The sequence below is a fragment of the Ceratotherium simum genome, chromosome 2 (genome assembly GCF_057802395.1).
Source record: "Ceratotherium simum simum isolate JZ-2026a chromosome 2, ASM5780239v1, whole genome shotgun sequence".
NCBI classification, from domain to species: domain Eukaryota; kingdom Metazoa; phylum Chordata; class Mammalia; order Perissodactyla; family Rhinocerotidae; genus Ceratotherium; species Ceratotherium simum.
Window position 1 is genome coordinate 20,128,864 of NC_141901.1, and position 22,198 is coordinate 20,151,061.

Here is a 22,198-nt window from a genome sequence, read left to right on the forward strand (position 1 = left end):
ACAATCGAGGGCGGCCATTTAGGATTGTTTTGTTAATGATAAATAAAAATAGGAATTAGTTAGAAGATAAAATACTTCACATTCTTTACTGTTATATATTAAGTTTCTTGCTATATAAAATATACCCTCAAGAACTCAAAATATTTAAAATCAGTGTTTCAAATAGAAATCACCGCTATGTTACTGTTCAGCAACTCCATTCAAATAAATATCGGTACTGCATTCTCAAAACAAAAACAAAAACCAAAACAAAAACGTAGCCGAGGCCAAAGCTTGGAAGTCTGCATTCTGGGCATACAAAAGAAACACCTCACTCTGCACACTTAGACTGCCGCTCTGCTTCAGTAATTTGCATCACATCCTACTTCAACAGGTAAAGCTCTCTGCTGAGAATATAAAAAGTTATAAAAAGGCAATCATAAAAGATTAAATCTTGGTAGGCATGTCAGCTTTCTTTTAATAAAAACAAAAATAGTCATTGTCATCTAGTTAAATAAGTCTCCTTTGTTATAGAGCGTTCCAGTTATTGAAAAAGGGCCCTTAAAAAACCCAACTGCCTATATCTTAAAACCCTACCCTTCTTGCCCCATGATACACATTTGAGGGAAGAGTCATTTAATGTGCAAACTGGCAAAACAAATGTGGAGGAGAGGGGATTTCTTGAAATGATGTGCCCAATCAATTCTTGGTTTATTCTTTCACAATATCAACTTCCAAAAAGTAAAATAACCAAAGTAATCCTAAAAGTACACAAAACAGACCTTCATCTTTGCATTCCTTTCCCAATAAACACAAAAAGTATGTACAGCATGTTTAATAATATGCAATATGCAAAAGCTTTGTGTTGCTGTTAGCAACATCTATACCCACCCACCCTCCTTATTCACAAGTGTACCTCTACTAAACACAATTACATCACTAAGCCTGTTAGTTTGAAAGGGTCTTAAGTTTGTTAAAACTGGAAAATCTTTGTATAGGGGCTCCACTCATTTGACTCAAGGTTATAGACTTCCACCGTATTCAGAAATTCATTGCCATCAAATCCTCCCACTGCATAAATGGTGTTTCCTACAGTTGCAATCCCAGCATTGCTCCTTGGTGAAGTCATGTTTCCCATCATCTTCCATTCATTTCTAGTTGGATCATACATCTCCACACAACTGATGGCATGAGAACCATCAAAGCCACCACCAACAAACAGTTTTCCTAAAAGAGAAATGAGACAAAGTAAATCAAGAGAGGATAAGGAAAAAAAAGCCCTAAATTTGTCTTTTGCTAAAATCTAAAATCAGTGGTTCTTACTAGAAATGCCTGTTCATTCTGACTAAAAGTATTTATTAAATGCCTACTAATGTGGCAAACACTCTCTAGAAGCAGTGATAAAAATGGAATAGATAACAACTCATTTGCACATGGAACTCGGCCAATTTAAAGGGAAGGGTGCAGCATCTAACTTAAATGCAATTCTCACAACAATTCTATGTGGTATTTGCTATTATTGCTGCTTCACAGATGAAGAAATGAGGCACAAAGATGTTGGAGAACTTGCCTAAAGACACAGCTAATAAGTGGCAAACCAAAATAGTTCTGTGCACTGGAAGTTTTGTATTAGTCCCGTGCATAAGAACTAAGAATCAAAAGAAGTTATAGGAAAGCAGATTTCAGATAACTAAACATTTTCTAGAGCTTTCCAAATACATAAAATGATTTTGGTACAGAAATTTCTTCTTGGAAACAGACTAAGAGTTATGACTATTTTCAAATATACATGCAGAACAGTTAGTAGTTAAATTATTTTCAAACAGATAAAATGTTAGCATTCAATACACTGTTGGTTAGAAAAAATTTTATTACGAGTTCTCAAATTCATTATTTTCTCATCTGATTGTCACTTAACCTTCCTGTATCCAGGTATTTATAAAAGAATTGACAAGACACACTAGGCTAAAGGCTGCAGGCCAGTGGGCTCCTTGCTGGCATGTCTACTCCTACACACATGCTTTCACCAGTTGAGCCACAAGCTTACTAAGATTCTGCTTTGTTCCAAAAACAATGCTAACTAAATTCATTATTATAATTATATAATTAAATATTACGTAAATCAATAAAATGGATGTGAAAAGAAAGCTGTGTCTATATAAAACTGAGTTTAATGATTTGGAAAGACTTGTTAAAATAGTCTAAAACTTTGGCTTCAAGTTAGGTATGGAGTCGACAATTAGAAAAAACTAGATCTAGATGATCTGCACTTATTTTGTTTTACAAATCAAATTCTTTAAATTCTTGCTCTAAAGAAACAAACTCAAACTCCAAGATGGTGCATTATGAATATAGTTTATGGATGAAAATGACTTAGAACTTCATTCACTGAACCCATCAAAAGACTGATGAACTGGGGCTGGCCCTGTGGCATAGTGGTTAAGTTCACACGCTCCACTTTGGCGGCCTGGAGTTTGCAGGTTCTGATCCCAGGTGTGAACCTACATACTGCTTATCAAGCCATGCTGTGGCAGGCATCCCATGTATAAAGTAGAGGAAGATGGGCATGGATGTTAACCAAGGGCCAATCTTCCTCAGCAAAAAGAGGAGGATTGGCAACAAATGTTAGTTCAGGGCTAATCTTCCTCACCAAAAAAAAAAAAAAAAAGGTGAATTAATATATTACGTTCTATATCAAATACTGAATCTCTGATTAGAAAAGACATTTCTAAAAGACAAACCACCAACGCATCAGAAAAGATGGCTCCTTCTGATTTCTTAATTATACAAGTGTATAGGTATCATTGACATTCTCTTGGAATTTCAGAACAAACTCTTGCCACTACCTACTCCTCACCTCTCCAAATCCCAACACTCACCATCAAGAACAGCTACTCCAGCTCCTCGCCTAGCCACATTCATGGGGGCAATCAAAGTCCAGGTGTTATTTTCAGCATTGTAACGTTCTACTGTGTTCAGACAATTCCAAGACTCTGCACCTCCAATTATATACAAATAACCACCAAGCTCACAGACTGCAGACTGGTGCCTACCTGTAAAATCAAGTCAAACCAAATTTATTACTATATCTCCCAAAACTCTAAGTGTGTACTACACATACTGCTGATTCAGAAGTCTTAAAAAAAAAGAAAAAAACTTTATAAAAAATCAACTTACGTATGTTAAGAGGAGCACAGCTTGTCCACGACTTTGTTATGGGATCAAATACATCACAATTTTTCAGTCCTTTTTGACCATATGGATCAGAGCCACCAACGATGTATAATTTCCCATTCAGAGCACACACTCCTATGTGAATATAAAATAAGGTCATATATTGATAATTTAATTATCATATTCATATACTGATCACCTCAGAGGCAAAGTATTGTTACCTGCATTACAACGGTTAGTTCTCAATTCTGGAACAGGAGTCCAGTCATCTATGTTTGGATCATACATCTCTCCACAACTCAGGTCATCTGAGTGGCCATTCGATCCACCTACCACATAGAGCTGGCCCTATGCCAAAAGTGAGAGATTAGAACTTCCACCATTCTACAGTTATGAGCAAAAGCTAAATATGGGTTGCTTCTTCCTGCAACATAATGTACTTACCATGAGTACAGCCATTTGAAATCGGGCTCTTGGTGTTCTCATGGGAGCAAGAAAGGACCAATGATCTGTATGTGGATCATAGCATTCAACCGTGCGAAGACATTCCTCTCTGTTATAGCCACCTGGTAAAAGAACCATAAAGATTTGTGTTTAAAATATTAAACTGGACCAGGGTTTCTGGTCCAGAATGGTGTAAGTAATCTGCACAATGGGAAAAAGGACTTTTTATCTACAAGCTTAATAAAGCCCCATTAGTTGATGTTTTAAACTAAGTGCTTATAACAGCTGAATAACAACATTATCAGTATCAGTAAACTGCTTAGTCTTGGCTTGAAAATTAGACAATTTACCCACTTTATAGTTTTTAAGAATTAGAAACAGACATTAAAGTGAGGTTAGACAATACAATAGTATTTACTTGTTACTTCTCTTAGAATGCGGTAAAGTGGAATGCCAAGGAAGAAGGCATATTAAACCCTCTCTTCCAAAGCTTGCATGTCACAAACAAGCGTAAATGCCCATTTAGAGGCTTAGCCAGTTGAAGGTTTCTGATAAGACATCATTCATCCTTTTGTTCTTACCTGCAGCTATGAGTTTGCCATTCATCTCTGCTGTCCCCAGACCAGACCGTGCGTACTGCATAGGAGACATGGGCTTTTCTATTAGCTCATCTGGTTGCATCTCAAAGCTTAAACTTTTAATTAGTTTTGGAGTACTTGTTGGTGAGCTCTGTGGGCTGTTTCGCCCATGAAGAAAAATTACACAGAATACACCATCCAGCACAGCCAGGCACAAGTAAGTGTTATCTGTAAGTACAAGAGTTCTATGTTTAACATGCAATTATTATTACTTTTGGTTGCTGAGTGATCCTGAATTGGACTCCAGATACCAGCTGGAACGATCCGCTACTGTTTTCCAAATTTAGTTGCTTCTGAGTTTTTTCCTCAAGTATCAATTTAAAAGTATTAAATGGTTCCACTCAAAACTCCTCTTAAAAAATAAACTGAAGATAATCTCACAAGTATAATACACTTACTTGAAGTCTTTTCCGAAGCAACGATTTTCCACTCATGCTTAGGGCTTTGTACTGTAGCATTTGGAGAAGAGAGACATCCAGTGGAACTGCTACTTATCTGCTTATGGCCATTCTCACGTGGTGGCTTTTTCTGCAAAATCAAAAGGTAGCTACAGAAACCTAGCCAAAGACCATACCTGGTGTACCCTTGTTCCTGAGCTATTCCACAACACTGAAAAAACACTTAGCATCCTTCACCTACATACGACTTTACAGCACACCTAAATTTAACGCAAACCAACACTTTCCAATTGACACAAATTACTGGCACACTTCCATCTCCACTTAATAATGAAACAACTACACCTACATAAACAGCCTGGTCAGAAAAGGCTCAATTTAAACAATTAAAAAAATATGTTGTGGATCAAGTATCAGAATACCTCCACGGAAGGCAAAAAAAAAAAAAAAAGGAAAACCCCCTTCCCATAATCCACATAAGCTCACATATTCTTTATATTAAGTATAGAATCTTCCAAAAGATGTTATAAATTTAAAATACCATGAATTAACTGAAAGAATACATTTAACCACTGTCTCCATGAAACTGTCAAACCTAAATAAATCATACATACTAGTATCCTTCATACAATGCCAGCAATAAGTGAGAAGACATATATCCATCCAGTCTCTCTGAAAGTATTTTACAGGAAACAAGTGGCAAGTACAAGAAACACTTAAAAGTATATATTTTTAGGACTACCTTATAGGTATTATAGACTGGTTTTCTAGAAAAATAAAAGTACATCAAAACACACACACACAAAGTAACCAGAAATGAAACAATAATACTATAGAACCAAACATTAACAAAAGTAGAATACACAGGAACACTAAAAGAGGGAGAAATGGGCAAAGCTGCAAATTTTCAAATGATTGTAAGCGAGTTACATTGTGTTCCCATGTCTGAGTTCACTTTGATAGTTTTCTTCTTTCTTTCTTTAGCCCTTGACACTTCCAAAGGATATGATCATATGGAATTGAGTCAAGCACCCTGAGAGGAACTGCCAAATGAACAGGTACCACTTCAGAACCTGGCCAAGTCTGCTCATCCACTTAGTTCGGTCCCCAGGGCCCGAGAGCCACATGGGTAGGCAAGATATCTAATGGAAATTTCTGTTTCTAGTGAAAGCAAAAAGCCGTGTAACAATAGAAAGATTTTGGTAGCTACTTGAAGTTGTGAAAACAATATCGAAAGTTTGGTTTTGGGCTATTCAGCAAGTGTGGTCACAGCATAAGTAGGCTATTCTGATAAAAGGCAGAGAATACCATGTTAACGGTTATCATTAAATTTCATTTGACATTTTAGGCATATTAAGCACTTTATTTTTATTAGGCACTTTTCACATCATGTCTTTTAATCCAGAGAGGGCAATATTACCTATTCATTTTATAGATAAAAATATTGAAACTCAGAGAGAAGATATACATTGCCTAAGGTAATACAACTAAAATAAAGATTAGGAATTCTGAGTATGAAGCCACTCTTTTTATACTATGACATACTGTGTCCTCTGCTACTAGGAATTACAAGGTCCATAAAACCCCCTCCCAATCTGTGCGAAGAAGGGACCCAAAGTATCATAGATTGATGATGCTTACATTAAGAGCTTTTACTGCAGTAAGAATACTGCTCTAATGTACAGACTGTAATAGAAAATCAATATGAAAGAGAAAAGCATGAAACAATGAAGACTACCAGTGTTATATAACTAAAAAGCCTTACATAGAAATGCCAGTTAACTCCTTTATATTCCTTCTGGAACATTTTCAAACATAATCTTTTGTTCTCCCTTATCTTCAAACTTTCCCATATCAACTCCTCCCACCCAGCCTACCCACTGGCCCACACTGTCTTTGCCTCTGGTTCCCCAGGCAGGAGTCTTTGGTGGCTGTTTCTTTTTCAGCCACCATCACTCCTCAAGCAAAGCGTTTCTTAACTTTAATACTCTGGAAATTATATCCACTAAAGGTTACTAAGTGGCTTCCTGCAACCAATGTAGAAGAGATACCCCAACCTTCTTTTACATGACCACCCAGAGAATGATTTGACAGTTGACAAGTCAGTCTCCTTCAAACTTTCTCCTCCTATCTTAGCTAAGCTTTTACAACCCGATTTGATTCTAATTGTCCTCCTACCTTTCTAATGGCTTCTTCTCAGCCTCTTTTCCTATTCCTGAAGCCTAACCTGACCCCTCATCCTTTTTACTTCATGATCTCTATTCATGGCACTACCTTCCAATGAGTCACATGTCAGAATCCCGCTTACTCTGAAATTCTTCCTTTTCTTTAATTTTCCTAATCTAAATAATACTAAGGACTACTAACTCAACCTTTGTAACTACAAATGTCTAGAGTCCACCCTTTCTTCTTCATGCCCTTACATCAAGTTCTCATCACTTTTTCACCTGAACTACTGCTTGTAATAGTCTATAAACTAGTCTCACAAGCTTTAGTCTTCCCTCTGTACCTTGTTATAAAAATAGAAAGGTTTAATGCCATCTTTTTGTAAAGTAAAAAAAACACAAATCAGTTGGAATTCCACGACCCAGAGACTGCCATCTGATAGTTAACTGTTGGTCTAAAATATGATTAATAAGTGTACAGATCTTTGCTATATGGAAATACCATAATTTAACCAATCTTATTGTTGGACTATTGCCAAGTTTTTCACTATTACTATAGTTGTGAGATATTATATCTGTTCATATCACTCTAGTCCTTTGTCTAAAATTCTTTGAAAGTTACCCACTTGTAGGATAAAGTATAAGTCCCAATCAGGTGGCATTTACCTACTTTCCCAGTCTCATAACCTGTAACTCAAGAGTATCATCCCTGCACAGGTATTCTTTGCTATCTGACATACTTCCCTCTCTGCTATGCGAACTTCTAAATCCTAAGACTGCTCAAATGGTGGTGCTCAGTGAAAGCTCCCTAGTTTCTCTCCTCTTGGCTCCACTATGCGCTCCCCTTTATGTCTTTTGTAGAGGCTCTTAAGTCTGTGCTGTTTTACCTACTCCTATAAAGTCCGACAAGCAGAAACCATCTCTTACACATTTTTGTGTCCCCATACCTAACATCATGGCCTACCACTTATCAGGCACTCAGCCTCTCCTTGGTGAAAGACTATTTTAAAAAAATGTTAACTTAAGATGTTTAGAGTTAAGAGAGAAAATATCCTAAATATTCAAAATGCAAAAACATGAACAAAGTTCTCCACTAACTCAAACCCAAAAACTTTTTGTGAAAATAACGATATTCAGCCACTGTTGCCACAGAACACCTGATAACATCACCATACAGGTCACTTCTGAGTCTATCATTTACCTTCTACGTATTAAAGGAAAACACCTCTTAAACTGGGTCAACTCAGCCTACTTTATAGTTTATCCCTCACAAATACAATGTTGAGCTAAAGGACAAACAAAAAGAATACACACTGTATGACTGTTTAAATAAATGTCAAACCTAGGCAAACGAATGCATTGCTTCAGAAGCTGGGTTAATGGTTTCCTTTGGGGGTAGTGGAGGGCAGTGACTGGGAAGGGCAAGAGGAAGGCTTCCAGGACGCCAGAAATCTTCTCTTCTGGACCCGGGTACTATTTAAACTAGTGGGTTCACTATGTCACACTTATGATTTGTGCATTTTTCTCTATGTTGTTTGTCCATAGACTAAAAAAGTTTATACCTGAGATTTTTAAAAATTGGGTCTAATAGTCATTCCTGTTGCAAACAACTATTTTTTGTGACCTAACCAAAATAACAATTTCTAGATTGCTTCATCTTATTGGCCTTTTTCCTACTACTTGTAAATCCCATTTTGTTGAGGAAAAAATCTAATGGGTTTCCTAATTTGTTATTTTCTTTAATATGACAAAAATGGTAGTAACTCTAAGAAAGATTTCCTTGTTTTCTCCCGAAAATGTTTCTGTCCAGTTATACCAATGAAATTCTTCCACTTTCCTTTTTTAAAGGAAAATTTCAGTATACTATAAAATGCTCTAATCAAATTTTAACCTGAGGTTACCTCAGATGTGCATTGTGTACCTGCACAAACTGAATGTGGTCATCATCACTGCCAAACACCTCAGCCTGTCCATCTAGTAGGTTCCCATCAAGCAGCTTGTGATCAGCTGAGTAGTACAAGGTTTGAACCTGCAAAACAGCAACAGAACACCCATGTGGCTACCGTCTCCATGGCTACTCCACTAGTGCAGATCACACACACGCCTCAACCTCCAGTGTGCTTCTTGGGCTTCTTGACATCTTACTCTGGCAGGATCCCGAAGTAAAGAAAATACATGTCATGGTTGTAAAAATTTAAAAAACAAAAATACAGTACAAAATCTTCTAACACTGGCTGAAGAGTCCTTGGCTTGATTGGCTTGAAAGAAATCTTCCTTTTTTCATAGCTTCTATTACATAGCAATAAGAAAAAAGGCACTAGTACAATATATAGGCTCTTAAAGAATATACATATTTACAGTAAAATACTGAATGTGGTTTACACCTTTGAAGAAAAGTGGTCTGATTTGCATAAACATATTTCTGTCCTGTAGGCAATGTCAAGAAAAACAAAAAAGGAATGCAAAAAGTCAAACAAGCTATAGAGATACTTCCCTTAACAGATGCAAATATATGGCTAATGCATCTGATTTTCAAGTGGGAAACCATACAGAATAAACATCACCTGTTAGCCTTTTTAGAACATAACGATAACAGTCTTTTTAAAGGCCTAACAGATTTGGTAAGCCTTTAGTGAATCTGAAAGGCTTAAGTGGAATGATAAACTCAAGGTCACTGTACTGCTCCATCTGCATCTGTTTAATTCCCACCATTTCTCCATCAATTTTTTGTGTATTTTTTAAAAGTAGCCCAAACTAAGTTGAGTGACTGTATGTATGAACAACACCATTGAAAAACACAAAGCTTGAAAGATAGGAATCCTGTAAAGGAGTAAACACCATTAAATCATCATCGTTCTCTGCCCACAGCGGATTTTTCTTAGGAGAACTGGGGCAGGACTGCTGCTTCTTTACGTGTCAATACACTTGAGGTTTCTTCTTGTTTCTTCAGTCTTGGGTATCCTAGTTTTGTTAATAAACCTATGGGGAGATAAATCAACGGGGAGGAACAACCATTAGAAGCTTTTACCTACTTGTCAAATTTAAAGCAAAAACCTGTGAAGAAAAATTAAGAATCTAAGAAAATTTCAGTACCACCTCCCATTTCTAAAGCAAATTACATGCTACTTTAAAGGAAGTTAACAGCACATAATAAGCAAAGAAATAAAAAAAGAAAAGCAGAAGACCAAACTGAACAGTTCATTCAGCTCACCTGGACACCCCCCCTGTTTCTCAGCTTAGGGGTACCTATAGCAAAATTTAAATTCTTTAGGGTCATGGTTATAAAATAAAAGTGAAAGGGAATCCTTCATGTTATAGCAAAATAACTTTTAAGAATTGTTGAATCCCATTTACTTTAAAACTAACCTCTTCCATCAGCTCTTCCAGACTGTCTCCATTCTCCCAGATGCTACGCTGCACCCAGTTGATTACCTTTGTATACAATTTGCCATTGCTGGGCAAGCAAACATTATCTTCAAGCATTACCTCCAACTAGAATTGGGAAAAAACAATGACACACGAATCAGTGTTGAGCCTCTAATTCTCAGCTTAATTCTCCATTTCATAATAAAGCTGTCAGAGATGCCCAATTGCAGTCCATACGTTTACTCTAATTTGTAAGGAAACCAATAGCCAAAAAACAAAGAAAGGAAACGAACTGGTAGGCAGAAAACCATTACACTGCTAAAAACAACAATTTCATTCAATTTATTGTCTTTTTCATAACCGTTACTCACTTGCTTGAAACGTGGACAAAGATGCCATGCCTGGATCTAAGTAGTATATGTCTCTTTACAGATTTTACTCCTTACCTTTAGCCGTGGAAGTTTAAGAAACTCTTCCTCTTCTGAAATTTGTAACAAATGCTCCTGAATATAAGCATCAACCTTATTCAACAAACGGGAGTCTCCCATACAACTTGCAAAATTTCGGTAAGAGATGCAGCTGGTCACATCCATTCTAGATAGTAAATAATCACCACAAACCTTGGGAAAGAAATACACGAGTGCCAACATTTACATATATTTTATTTAACAAATATTTAATACTCAAAGTGTAAGCACTATGTGAAGATATAAAGATGAATCAAAAATTACTGCTTTAACAGAACAGATTTTCTCACAAAAAAAAAAAAAAGAATTTAACAGTGGGAAGAACACATGTATACAAATAATAAACATCAAAGAATGCCATACAAATGTGTAAGCTATTTAAGGAAAGATGCCACAAACTGAAATGCTATGATAACGCATATGATATGTAGAGACAGTGTTTCCAACTAGATAATTAGATAAGGCTTCATGAAGGCAATATATGAACTGGGCTCTATAGGAGAGATGATGATATTGAATGCCCATAGGGAAAATGTAAATAATTTAGTTTGGCTGAAGCAAAAGATAAGACAATTAGGAAATAATTTTGGAAAAATAGCAACTATATTCGGGAGAAGCTGGAATGCTAACCTGAGGGATATGTGCTATAAACCCACAGGACTTTTATGTAGAGGAGTTATGTTAGAGGAGGGGCCAGGAAACTTTCTTTTTCTTTTTGCTGGGAAAGATTTGCCCTGAGCTAACATCTGTTGCCAATCTTCCCCCTTTTTTTTTCCCTTTTCCTCCCCAAAGCCCCAGTACATAGTTGTATATTCTAGTTGTAAGTCCTTCTAGTTCTTCTGTGTGAGCTGCCACCACAGCATGGCTACTGACAGACAAGTGGTGTGGTTCTACTCCCAGGAACCAAATCCGGCCCCAAAGTGGAGCACACCAAACTTTAACCACTAGGCCATCAGGGCTGGCTCACGGAAACTTTCTTTTGCTTCTTTTTTTTTTTTTTTTTGCTGAGGCAGATTCGCCCTGAGCTAACATCTGTTGCCAATCCACCCCGTTTTTTTAGAAGAAGATTAGCCATGAACTAATATCTGTGCCAGTCTTCCTCTATTTTGTATGTGGGTCGCCGCCACAGCATGGCTAACACACGGTGTAGGTCCATGCCTGGGATCCACACCCGTGAACCTGGGCTGCCGAAGCAGAGCATGCTGAACTTAACCACTATGCCATGGGGCTGGCCCCAAGGAAACTTTTCCTTAAAGAGGAAGACAGTAAGTATTTTAGGCTTGTGAGCCATACTGTCTCTGTCACAACTACAGTCATGTGCCACAGAACAACGTTTCAGTCAATAACAGACCACATATATGATGGTGGTCCCATAAGATTAGTACCATATAGCCTAGGTGTGTAGTAGGCTATACCATTTAGGTTTGTGGAAGTACTACTGTAGGGAAGGAAGAAATTTTCCTCTACCCTTCTAGGTTCTTCTGGCTGGTCTAAGAATTAAATTGATATGAAACAGATTAGCAGGAGAAAAACAAACAAAAGTTTAATAACATGTATACATGGGAGAAACCCAGGAAAACTGAGTAACTCGCCAAAATGGCTGAAGCCCTTACCTTAAATACCATCCTCAGCTAAAGACAAAAGATGATGGGGGTAGAGAGAGTCAGGAACTTCAAAGGAAGGAAGGCAATTCACAGGTAGGTGAGAAGGGGCAAACATTTGGAAAACAAATGTCTGGCCACACAGAAACAGAAGAACACAGAGCCGAGCCCAACAAACAGGCTTTTCTAGGTTCCTCCCTGTCTACCACCTAGTTCACGTTGTGCTAAGGCAATAGCTTACTTCCTAAGATGGGTTTTTTTTAATTCTTTTAGGCAGTTAAGGGGAAGGCAAAAAAACTTGTCTTTTGTTTCTTACGTTCACACAATGACGAAATTACATAATGATGCATGCGTTTCTCGGAACATATCCCCGTCATTAAGCAACGCATGACTGTACTCAACTCTTTCACTATGTGTGGCAAGCAGCCGTAGAGTCTATGTAAATGAAAGCTGTATTCCAATAAAACTTCATAAAAATAGGCAGCTGGCATGAGGCTTCCAGTTGACTGATCCTCATGTATTAGAGGATTAAATGCTTTTTTTCCTATGAACTATTAAGCACTTCTCAGTGGCCTTAAATTCTAGAAGGACTACTTTTAAAGAGGAACGCAGAAGTGCAGAAGAACAGAGAATTGAGGATATAAGTTATATGAACTATTGAGGAAAAGAGGAATATTTTAATTCATGCTATCAGAGACTGACACAGCCACTCTGCCACAGAAGACTATTCAAAGAGCAAGATTTTAGCTCAAATTATCTGGAAGGAAGTGTGACCTTGCTACATTATTAGAGCTAAACAGTTAAAATATCATATTCAGTTCTCTAGAGGAAAAAGGAACATTTTCAAGTTCCTGAGACTAACAAATGTCTTATGACAAATTATGCATTCTAGTCATATAAAATAAGACTCCCTAGCAACAGTACTCCTTGTATATTACTTCTGGTACTCTACCTGCTTTACTCGGTCCATTTTCAGCTTTTTTGCTGCAGAATAAACATCTTTTACTAATTCCTTATCGGCTTTCAACCTATTAAAAAAAAAATTCTTTATCATTTATGATACCAAGGCCTCAAAACACAGATACTTAATTTAAATAGATTTAAGGAGACTTGGAATTTCCTGATGACATTCCCTAATTATATGATTTACTTCAAAGTACTTACTGAGCAGTGTATGCATAATTCAACAAGACTTCAACAGCTTCTGGATTGAGATCATCAAATTTAACATGAGAAACTCCATGAGGATCACTATCACTATTAAAGATTTCAAATAAATAGGGACTGCAGCAAGCCAGGACCGCTCTGTGTGCCAACATCTCGTGGCCACAGACCTGAAATTATAAGGAATTAAAATTAGAAGTACTGTGGATTATACTTCTCTAGCTAATTACTATATCAGATCCTTCATCTTACATTTTTAGGTAAATCATTCTTTTTGAAAGTCATTTCATGAAATGCTTCCTATGGAAAAAAAATAAGCAAATCCAAGAACTTATGGCTTTTAGTAAGAAAAGATCAATTCTGTAAGTTTCCAATTAAGTTTTAAATACCTGAAGTCGAACATCACAGAACTGGCCACTTTTCCTCAGGGCGTTTAATTTGGCAACAGAGGACTCAATGAAATTTTCGTCTTCAAACATTAAATATCCGTTGGGAATCATTTTTCCTTATAAATTTGGCTAAAGGGCAGAACGAAAGCCGAGTTATTTGACTTGTGAACAGTGATTTTTATAATCACATTTTAAAGAGATACACAGTATTTTTATTTTCAATTCCATCCTAGCAACAGCACATAAAAATTTTATCAGACAAAAACATTGCTGAGACAACACTGGCACTGGATGCCTAAGTCTTTGTACCCCTGCACTTTGGTCATAAGTCTTTTTGAAGGATTCATACAGTAGTGGGCATCTCTATACTTTTGGCCAGGTTTCCATGCCTGTTAGCAGATTCATTGTAAATGAAAGAAATGTAAACCCAGCCGCCCTGCCCGAACCCATACAGTGAGCAACCTAAAAGCCTGGAAGGATGTGCAGTCGTCATCATGTATAGGTTTCCTTGGATTTGGGCTGCTGTCATTCCTTTACTCACAAATGAGAAAGACTGATATATATGATGAACTTAAAATTCTGTTCTCTTTTCAAGTTTCATATATTCTATATCTTCTAAGAATACATGATACAAACTTAACATTCTTTAAAAAAATTTTCCATTTCATCTTCACCTATGAACCGACTAACAGCTACACAAAATATGGCATTAAAAAGCAGTAATAGGAGATTTCAGTTTGAAGTAACTGATTTATTTAATCTCAAAACAGTTTATAGAAAGGAAAAAAAAAGGAGAATGTTTTTTCTACAAATGATTACTGACTTCTCTGCCTTTTAAAAAAAAGGCTGTTAGTGTACTCAGAACAGTCTTCAGAAAAACAATGTATCTTAATGCTGCACTGGGCACTGAATATTCACTTACCTACTATACTGGTGAGAAATATATTTCTGGGACGTCTTAAATAATCCAAGGACAAAGGAGTGTTAAAACTCAGCACTTCGTTGAGGTATGAAGACAGGTGGTTGAAGTGAAGGCAGAGGTGATCCCAAAACTATCAGGCTTGAAAATGATGTAATCAAGTCCTTAAAAGCTATAGACACGAATTTCTTCTGTGATAATCATGCATCATAATCTGTAACAATGACGAAGTTCAAATATTCAGAATGATCAAAGACTGTCGTTGATCTAGGCAGATCAGATCATGCAAAGTAAGTCCTTGAAGAGATTTGGGGGTAAACGGCACAAATACAGAAAATAACTAACACAAATGCATTTTTTACATAAACTTTTTTCATTTAACCTGCAACTACTCACATGATAAAAAAAAAATCCTTCCCCAGAAGTCAGGAGCTAAGAACTTTTACCATTTAAGTGAGATATACAAGCACAAGATTAGAGAACAAATATAAATATTGGTTAACTGTAATATTCTTGACTATTAGATTCCGACTAATATACAAACATGTGATCTGTTTTCACCAGCCAGTAAGCAACTTTTGGGCATCAGTCCCAGACATGTATACATTGTTACAGTCAAACCAGATACACTGTTCCCCAAAATGTGTTGTTCTCTCTTCTTGGAATACCCTTAACCCAACCTCTGCCAGATGAAATCTTACCTCCACAGAGCCCCTGCCAAATCCCCCCCAGATGAGCAGTAGTTTCTCTCCATACTGAACCCTCTCTGAAAGTATTGTGTAATCTTCCAGCTGCTCTGTTTTGCATTGTGTTTCTGTGGACCTGCTTTATCTTCCACGCTTCAAGGTCTCTGAAGGCAGAGCCTCTGTCTTGTTCATCTTTGTATCCATCCCATCTCCCCCCTACCAAAACAGCTAGCCTAGAAACTGGAATATAAAAACGAGTAATTTGTTAAAATGAACTAAATAAACAAAAGGGAAAATACTGATGCCTGTGCTTTATATGATCATTTTCCTCATATATAGTAATAAACTACCAATGGAATAATTCTGGTTCAAACCAAGCCTTCAAGGTAATCATATTGAGTCCTCCTACCTTCTCTTTCCCCCTCACTGTCACATGTCATCAACTACAAGTGCCAATTTCAGGTAGTAGGTATTTTTTTAATCACCTGAACTGCTGTCACACCACTGTCTAATTCAGGAAACTAGAACTAAATAAATTATTTGAAAGATGTACATACTTTTTAAAATTGACATCTTAAAATTACATAGATTTTCCTTATATATCAATCAAACCCATAATTCTAAATCTAACAATTATGTTAAGGTGAATAATCATTTAACCCAGGACCCACTGAAGGCTGGTCCAGTTCTACTTCAACAGTTAAGTTCAACATGTGCACAGTCTGAAAGAAAGCTGGATCCCATATGCCCTAACTGGTTTCTCCGTAACTTAGGTTTTATTTCAAGGAAACCTGAGTATTCTGACTCAGGTTGGGACTGTTGTCAATGTTTACCCCTGCTACGAAACAGTATCATACCATTATGTAATATTGATTTCCTGTGCTCTACACTTGCATCTAGATTAGATAATTCAGCTTTTCTTAAGAAACCAGTTCTAACAAAACAAACGTTTTCGAAGTAACACACAATTCTATGTACACAGAGAGAACACACTATCCTCAAGAAATCTTCGTACATTTTCAACCAAGACCCAGTTCAAATTAAGAAAATCTTTGTATATATGGTGTATACAGGGGTGGACAATCCAAAGGCACAGCTGGTAACTCTTCACTTCAGTTTCAGAAGCTGCTCTTAAAACAAGGATGAAAGGAGGGGAACCCTCCATGCAAATTATGTTGCTATAATTAAAATGTATCCTTTGAAAAACCCAAAACATTATGATATGCAGATTTATAAATATTTTAAACTTTGAACAGTTTTATTCAGCATTTATTTGTAAACTAGCTTTGATCTAACCAAGAATAAAAATGGCATCTATTTATATTTGATAAATCGGAAGTTCTACCTTATACTTATTTTGGAAAAAAAAAAACAACAGATGATTAAAATCACTTCAGTCCTCTGGGAAAAAACATTGGAGAATTTTTGGAGCAACTCATGGCATACAAATTTGTACAAAATTATTAGTTTTGCCATAGAGTGAGTTCTACCACATTTAGTACTTGATGATTTTCAGTACATCGAGGTCTGAACCTCAATGAACCTCATCTCTTTCACGTCTACACATCAGTACAACTCTACTTGATTTTAAAAGCTAGCCCAAGTCCACTGACATTTAAGTTAATGCAGTGAACTTACTTTATTCAATTACTGTCCTCATATACTATATGTCCCTACTCTCAACCACCCCCTCAAGTAGAAGGAGGCCATATCAACTCCTGTGAAAGTTCACATTCACTTTCACTAAAGTAAGCTTGGGCAAATTGAGAGGTTTAAACTATTCCAAAAATTCACAGAAGATCTTAGTTTGGTCTATGAAACTCAAGCTCAATAACTGGTAGAATAAAAATGTGAGAAGAATTTTTTCCTCTGAAAAGCCAAACCAAAAGCCCCAACATCCCAGAGTTATATAAGAGTTTAAAACTTGGAATCTTTTTGTTTGATATTTAAAATATACATTCGACTAATCCACTTTTAAAATTAAAACTTAAATCAAATATAATATATTCTGGTAAATATACTTCAGTTCTTTAATATGGCTGGTGAAAGGAAAGAGAGCCAGAAGACTCATAAATGAGTAATCAAACTGCTTTAGCAACATCCAGAAGTTCACACGTTACCACAGCGCCTAAAAAGATTAGCTTAATGGAAATACAATTCAACAGGTCTTATCAAAAAGAGTTGTAAAAAAGGTAGGCACAATATGGCCTCCTCCAAAATTCTTCTCGGGCCTTCAGTAAGAGCAAGATAAAATATTATCATCAAACTTGCAAAGCATCGTTAAAACCTCAAGGCAAATTACAAATATTTAGGCTTCAAGGCAATCTTTCGAGGGCAGCCAACTCACACAAAATAGTAGTCAACTCCATTTTTAAAGGACAGACTTTATAATAATGCAAAGTAAATCAATGAATCTTTTTAAAACCAGAAGTTATAGATTCCCAACATCACCTCTGAAACGACTATCACCATTCATCTATATCAAAACTCACCAGACTCACTCCTCCACGAGTTTAACCTCATTGCTCTGTAATTCTTTCATCCCACAAACATTTACCGCACCAGACATATGGCAGGCACAATTTGGAATGAGATGCTCATGACACAATGGAGTTAACTCCATTCCCCAGCCTTGAATGCAGACCAATGAGAAAGACAGATAAACCAAGCAGTGAAAATAGCCCAAACAAAAGGGGAAAAAGGTATGACAGCACACATATTTCAGAAAGGGCAGCTATTTCTGTTTCAATAGATTGTAGTTTGCAGGATGCATATGGTAAATAGTGGGAAAGGAAGTAAGAGAGATCAATGCTAAGGTTTAAACAATGCTGGAGTGCAAAAAAGGATTTTAGCAAGGAGAAGCATAGGACACTCGAGCAGAAATGTAGGGGATGGTCTGAAGGAATAGGTAAAACATGGAAGCAGGGAAATCAAGTAGAGATATTATATATACCCTTGCTTATCCTAACTAAGGCAGTAAGGACATTTTAGTTTGAATATGTGACATCATTATCAAAATCACTATCAAAATTAGAATTCCAAAAAGCCTAAGGGTCATTTTTAGTTTGCTGCACACTGAAAGTTAGGAAAAAAGGACCAGAAGAATTTGCTTTGGAATATTATAATGTTGAGGTGCCTGTTGGGGCAAAGCGTAAGAATACTGATCTAGGTGTAGGTTTAGAAATCATTTACAAGGTCGTAATTAAAGTTTACGAGTGAAGATAAGCATGTATTTTCTGTGGTTCTAACAAAACCCCAGAAGTCACTCCCTTATTCATAATTCCTCCATCTACACTCTCTAGCAGAACAAGGTGGGAGGATCCCCAAACTAAGAATTCCTTCTGTAGATCTGACTATATAATCATACTGTTGAAAAGTCAATGAAATGATTTTTAAGAGTACTTCATCTTAGTATCAATGATTGACATTTCTCTAACAGGAAAACATTTTACATTAAAAAAACCCTTATTTGCTAAACCACATTCAGTTGTCACCTAAAATATCCTTCAAGCAAGAAACACAAAACCCCACTCCAAAGTAAGTAGCCAAAAAGACAGTAATTTACAACTAAAACCAAAACCTGAATGCTTTGAGTTGGGGGAGAAATTAGAAAAACAGAACTACAAATTAAGATAAATTAAGAAAATAATACCTATTAATTAACTATAGAGATTTCATCTATTAGGAAAAAACAGAGGAAAACCATTCTGGGTCTCTTTTTGGTCAGTGGATCTAGTCCGGTTTTACTTCCAGCTACCAAATTACAGACATTTGATAAGTAGCCTACCAGCTGGCATTAAATGATACTATTCTCAATCCAATTTTGAGCCAGTGTTTGCCTCACCTCCAGATACACAAATACAACCGCTCCTTCAGCATCTTTAAGACAGAGGTTTCAGCAGGATTATGCTTAAAGCTATTCATCAGTATTCTGTTATCCTTAAATCAACCCCCGGTGCTAGAATTACTAAAAGAAAATATGGCCTCTGGTAATCTAGTCCATGCTGTACTTGTTCAACTGTTACGAGTAGTACTAGGCTTTCAGAGCTGTTATTTACTACTAGACAGAAGATCACCACACACGAGTCCTGAAAGAACAGCTTGATGCCAGGGTGTTATCTTCCATCACTGACAAGAGACATCAGGAAACAGAAATGCGCCCTTTAGTCATCTGATTTCTGCTTGCTACAGTTTCTGAAACGTCAGCTGTCTCAGACAATAGATCTGTCTACTACGTATTGGGGAAAAGTAAATCTATTTCTAAGGTATTTGTGGTTCAAGTTTACCTACGTTCAATCTTCAATCAGATACTGCCTGAAACCTTCCTACCTTAAAGGGTTTATAACCAGAGACCCTTTGCAAGATACGAAGGAGAGAAAAAGAGCAAACCTCTCCGCCGATTTTTTTTGTTAAAAAAAAATAAGTGGCGAGCGCCCTAGATTTGACTGTCTGGAGAGCCCTGCAGTCCCAGGCCTTTCTCCCCGCGCTGGCGCTGGCGGGCCGGCGCCCACTCCGAAGGCTGGGAGGCTAGGCGCCCGGCGCCCGCACACCCCCGCCCGGGATTGGCCCGCCCCGCAGTCATTCAGCGCCGACACGTCAGGACAGCCGCTCCCTCCCTCCTCCCGCCCCTTTCTCCGCGCGCTTGGCAAGAAAAGCGGGCAACGTGGAGCGGGAACAAAGGACCCCGCGGCCCACGGCGCTCAGGGACGCGGTGCTGCCCCGTTCCAGGCCCGCGGCACCGATGCGGCCCGGGGCTGGCTCCCCGCCCACACGCGCCCGGGTCCTGGGAGGTCTCTCGGACGGGACTCCAGACCCCGGGCAGACCAACATACTAGGCGTCGGTTCCTGACAGCGGGAACGGAGATTCCCGCGCCCTCCTTCCGGCAGGTCACCCCCGCCCCGGGGCGCCTGACCCTGGCCCCCGAGGACCCCTCTAGCAAAAACTTCTCGTTCTTCCCGCCTTGCTTCCCCTGCCCTAGCGGAGAGAGGGGAGGCGAACCCCAGCGCTCTCCGAGGCGACTGGCACGCGCCCTCGGCCGCCAAGGCGACCTGGCAACCATGGCAGCACCGAGAGCGCGAGGCCGGCGCAGCGCCGGCTCCTCGTCCCCAGAGAGCGGCGGCGGCGGCGGCTCGGGGCGCCCTCCCCCCGGGACCAGCGCTCCACACCTCCCACCGTCTCCCCCGCCGCCCGCCCGCCATTCCTCAGCTCGAACCAGCGCGGAGTACCTGGTTCATCTCTGAAGAGATGGAAAAACTCATCTCTGGAGCTTCGACGGGGAGAAGGAAGCGGGCGGGAATCGGCCCAACGAAAGCGCCTCGAGGCCGCGGAGTGGGGGAGCGACCGAGCGGGAGGACTAGCGGTCAGCCCGCGGAGGCTGCGGGGAGGTGGGAGCGCCACCGAGGGTTCGCGGGGACTCGCTCACTCGCTCGCCGGCGCAGCCGCGCCAAAGCAGCAGGCGGAGAAACTGACCAGCAGCCGGCAGCCACCGACCTCCACGCGCGTCCCGGAGACACTGCCACTGCCGCCGCCGCCGCCGCCGCCGCCTGCTCGCTCCGCACCCCTTCGCACGTCACCACGTGCGCTGCCGCCGTCGCCGCCGCCGCCAGCGCCTCCCGGGCGCTTCCGGCTCGAATCCGTCCGCGAATCACAGGCGAGGACCAGAAAGCTGTCGCTCGTAGCCCCGCCCCCGCTCGCCGCCCCGCCCTCCTCTCGCCTCGCCCAGCCCCGCCTTTCTCCTTCGCCTTCTCCGGTTCATTCCTGCGCTGCTCAACTAGGTCAACGCAAGGTGATCTCGGGGACAGAGGCAGTGCTCCGAGCGCGCCACCTTTTACGTGTCACGCCGTCGTCCTTCCTTCCCTCGCCCCGCACCCTCACCTCGCCCTTTCGGACTGCCCGGGAACTGGTTCCCTCCAGCCGCCCTCACCTGTTCTGCCTCCCCCTGGAGGCATAATAGCCAGAGAGATCAGTCGTGGGAGATTAGGTTTCTAGGCGTGCAGCTTACTTCTAGGCAACCGCCCTAGACCGGAGCTGGCCGCAGCGGACCTCAGAGTCTGTGGTTGGCCGCCGGCCCTTACCTTTGTTGGAGGGCGGGCGTGTGCGGGGCGGAGGCGCGGAGATTCTGAGGAACAAGAGGGGCGCGCTGAGAGGAGGGGTGAGAGGATTCAATAACTTGGAAAAAACCGTTGGAGAGGTCAGAGAAGGCATAGTTTTATATTGGTGTTGCTATAAAAGCCTGTTTACTACTACTTCTCGTATCCCGGATTTCTGTTTTGTCTGAGTGCAGGTCTCCTCACGGAGCCACTGAGTCAGTTCATTGCTGGTCTTGCCCTCTTTTGGAAAAAGAAAACAGCCTTGAGAATGGGTAGCCCCTATCCAAACCTCGTGGGGCCTTATAGACGAGATGCCAAACTTAATTGTCCACCCCACCACCTTGCCCCCAGCAGCCAAACCTGTTTGGGGGAAGCGTGATGTATGCTGGGCTCTGACAGCGAATTCATATGACTCTGAAGGGCACACTGCAAAGTGAGGGGATTTACTGAGGTAAAATTGTTTAGAGTTTGGCAGAGGCTTCCGGGTCAATGTCCTGTTAGCTTATCCTGATTTGGGAAGGGCACTTAAGCAGTCTAGGCCTAACCTTGTTTGTCTTTGATCACTCAGCTTGCTTGGTAGGTGTTCTCTGTCATGCTTCCTAGAGTTCTTTATCATTAACTAGTCGGTTATGCTTATGGGAGCAGGAGGAATAAATGTTGGGGCCCTTCATCTGCAATAGAAGCTTTACAATTTTTGTTCTAAAATCTTGAGGCAAGG

General features: G+C 39.6%; 2 protein-coding genes across 5 annotated transcripts in view; one reads left to right on the top strand and one right to left on the bottom strand.

Moving 5' to 3' along the window:
* Positions 1 to 666: 666 nt before the first annotated feature.
* Positions 667 to 20,879, bottom strand: IVNS1ABP (influenza virus NS1A binding protein). 4 transcript variants are annotated; one of them, XM_087438961.1, is made up of 15 exons: positions 20,861 to 20,879; positions 14,708 to 14,918; positions 13,786 to 13,914; positions 13,397 to 13,566; positions 13,185 to 13,260; positions 10,611 to 10,784; positions 10,165 to 10,290; positions 8,720 to 8,827; positions 4,634 to 4,763; positions 4,179 to 4,403; positions 3,598 to 3,719; positions 3,375 to 3,501; positions 3,157 to 3,288; positions 2,859 to 3,032; positions 667 to 1,206 (listed from the first exon to the last, which is right to left on the bottom strand). In XM_087438961.1, exons 3-15 carry the CDS (start codon positions 13,894 to 13,896, stop codon positions 953 to 955), a joined length of 1,929 nt encoding a protein of 642 aa, XP_087295087.1. In that variant the 5' UTR covers positions 13,897 to 13,914; positions 14,708 to 14,918; positions 20,861 to 20,879; the 3' UTR covers positions 667 to 952. The 4 variants fall into 4 exon arrangements, with proteins under 4 accessions (XP_087295087.1, XP_004424981.1, XP_087295093.1 ...); XM_004424924.3 differs by lacking the exon at positions 20,861 to 20,879 and adding an exon at positions 20,617 to 20,765; XM_087438967.1 differs by lacking the exon at positions 20,861 to 20,879 and adding an exon at positions 17,883 to 18,830.
* Positions 17,998 to 22,198, top strand: part of LOC147917768 (uncharacterized) — a 35,307-nt gene continuing 31,106 nt past the window's right edge. Inside the window, exons 1-3 of the mRNA XM_087436550.1 lie at positions 17,998 to 18,092; positions 19,815 to 20,277; positions 20,370 to 21,176. Coding sequence (XP_087292676.1) covers positions 17,998 to 18,092; positions 19,815 to 20,277; positions 20,370 to 21,176 — 1,365 coding nt within the window. The remainder of the gene's footprint in view (positions 18,093 to 19,814; positions 20,278 to 20,369; positions 21,177 to 22,198) is intronic.

What these genes read in the sequence shown, in the direction of transcription:
- IVNS1ABP (XM_087438961.1), bottom strand. Translation starts at nt 13,896, where the DNA reads ATGATTCCCAACGGATATTTAATGTTTGAAGACGAAAATTTCATTGAG. An exon ending in AATTATGCATACACTGCTCA is followed by an intron (nt 13,261 to 13,396) that starts GTAAGTACTTTG and finishes TTTTTTTAATAG; the next exon opens with GTTGAAAGCCGATAAGGAAT. An exon ending in TTCAAATGGCTGTACTCATG is followed by an intron (nt 3,502 to 3,597) that starts GTAAGTACATTA and finishes CTTTTGGCATAG; the next exon opens with GGCCAGCTCTATGTGGTAGG.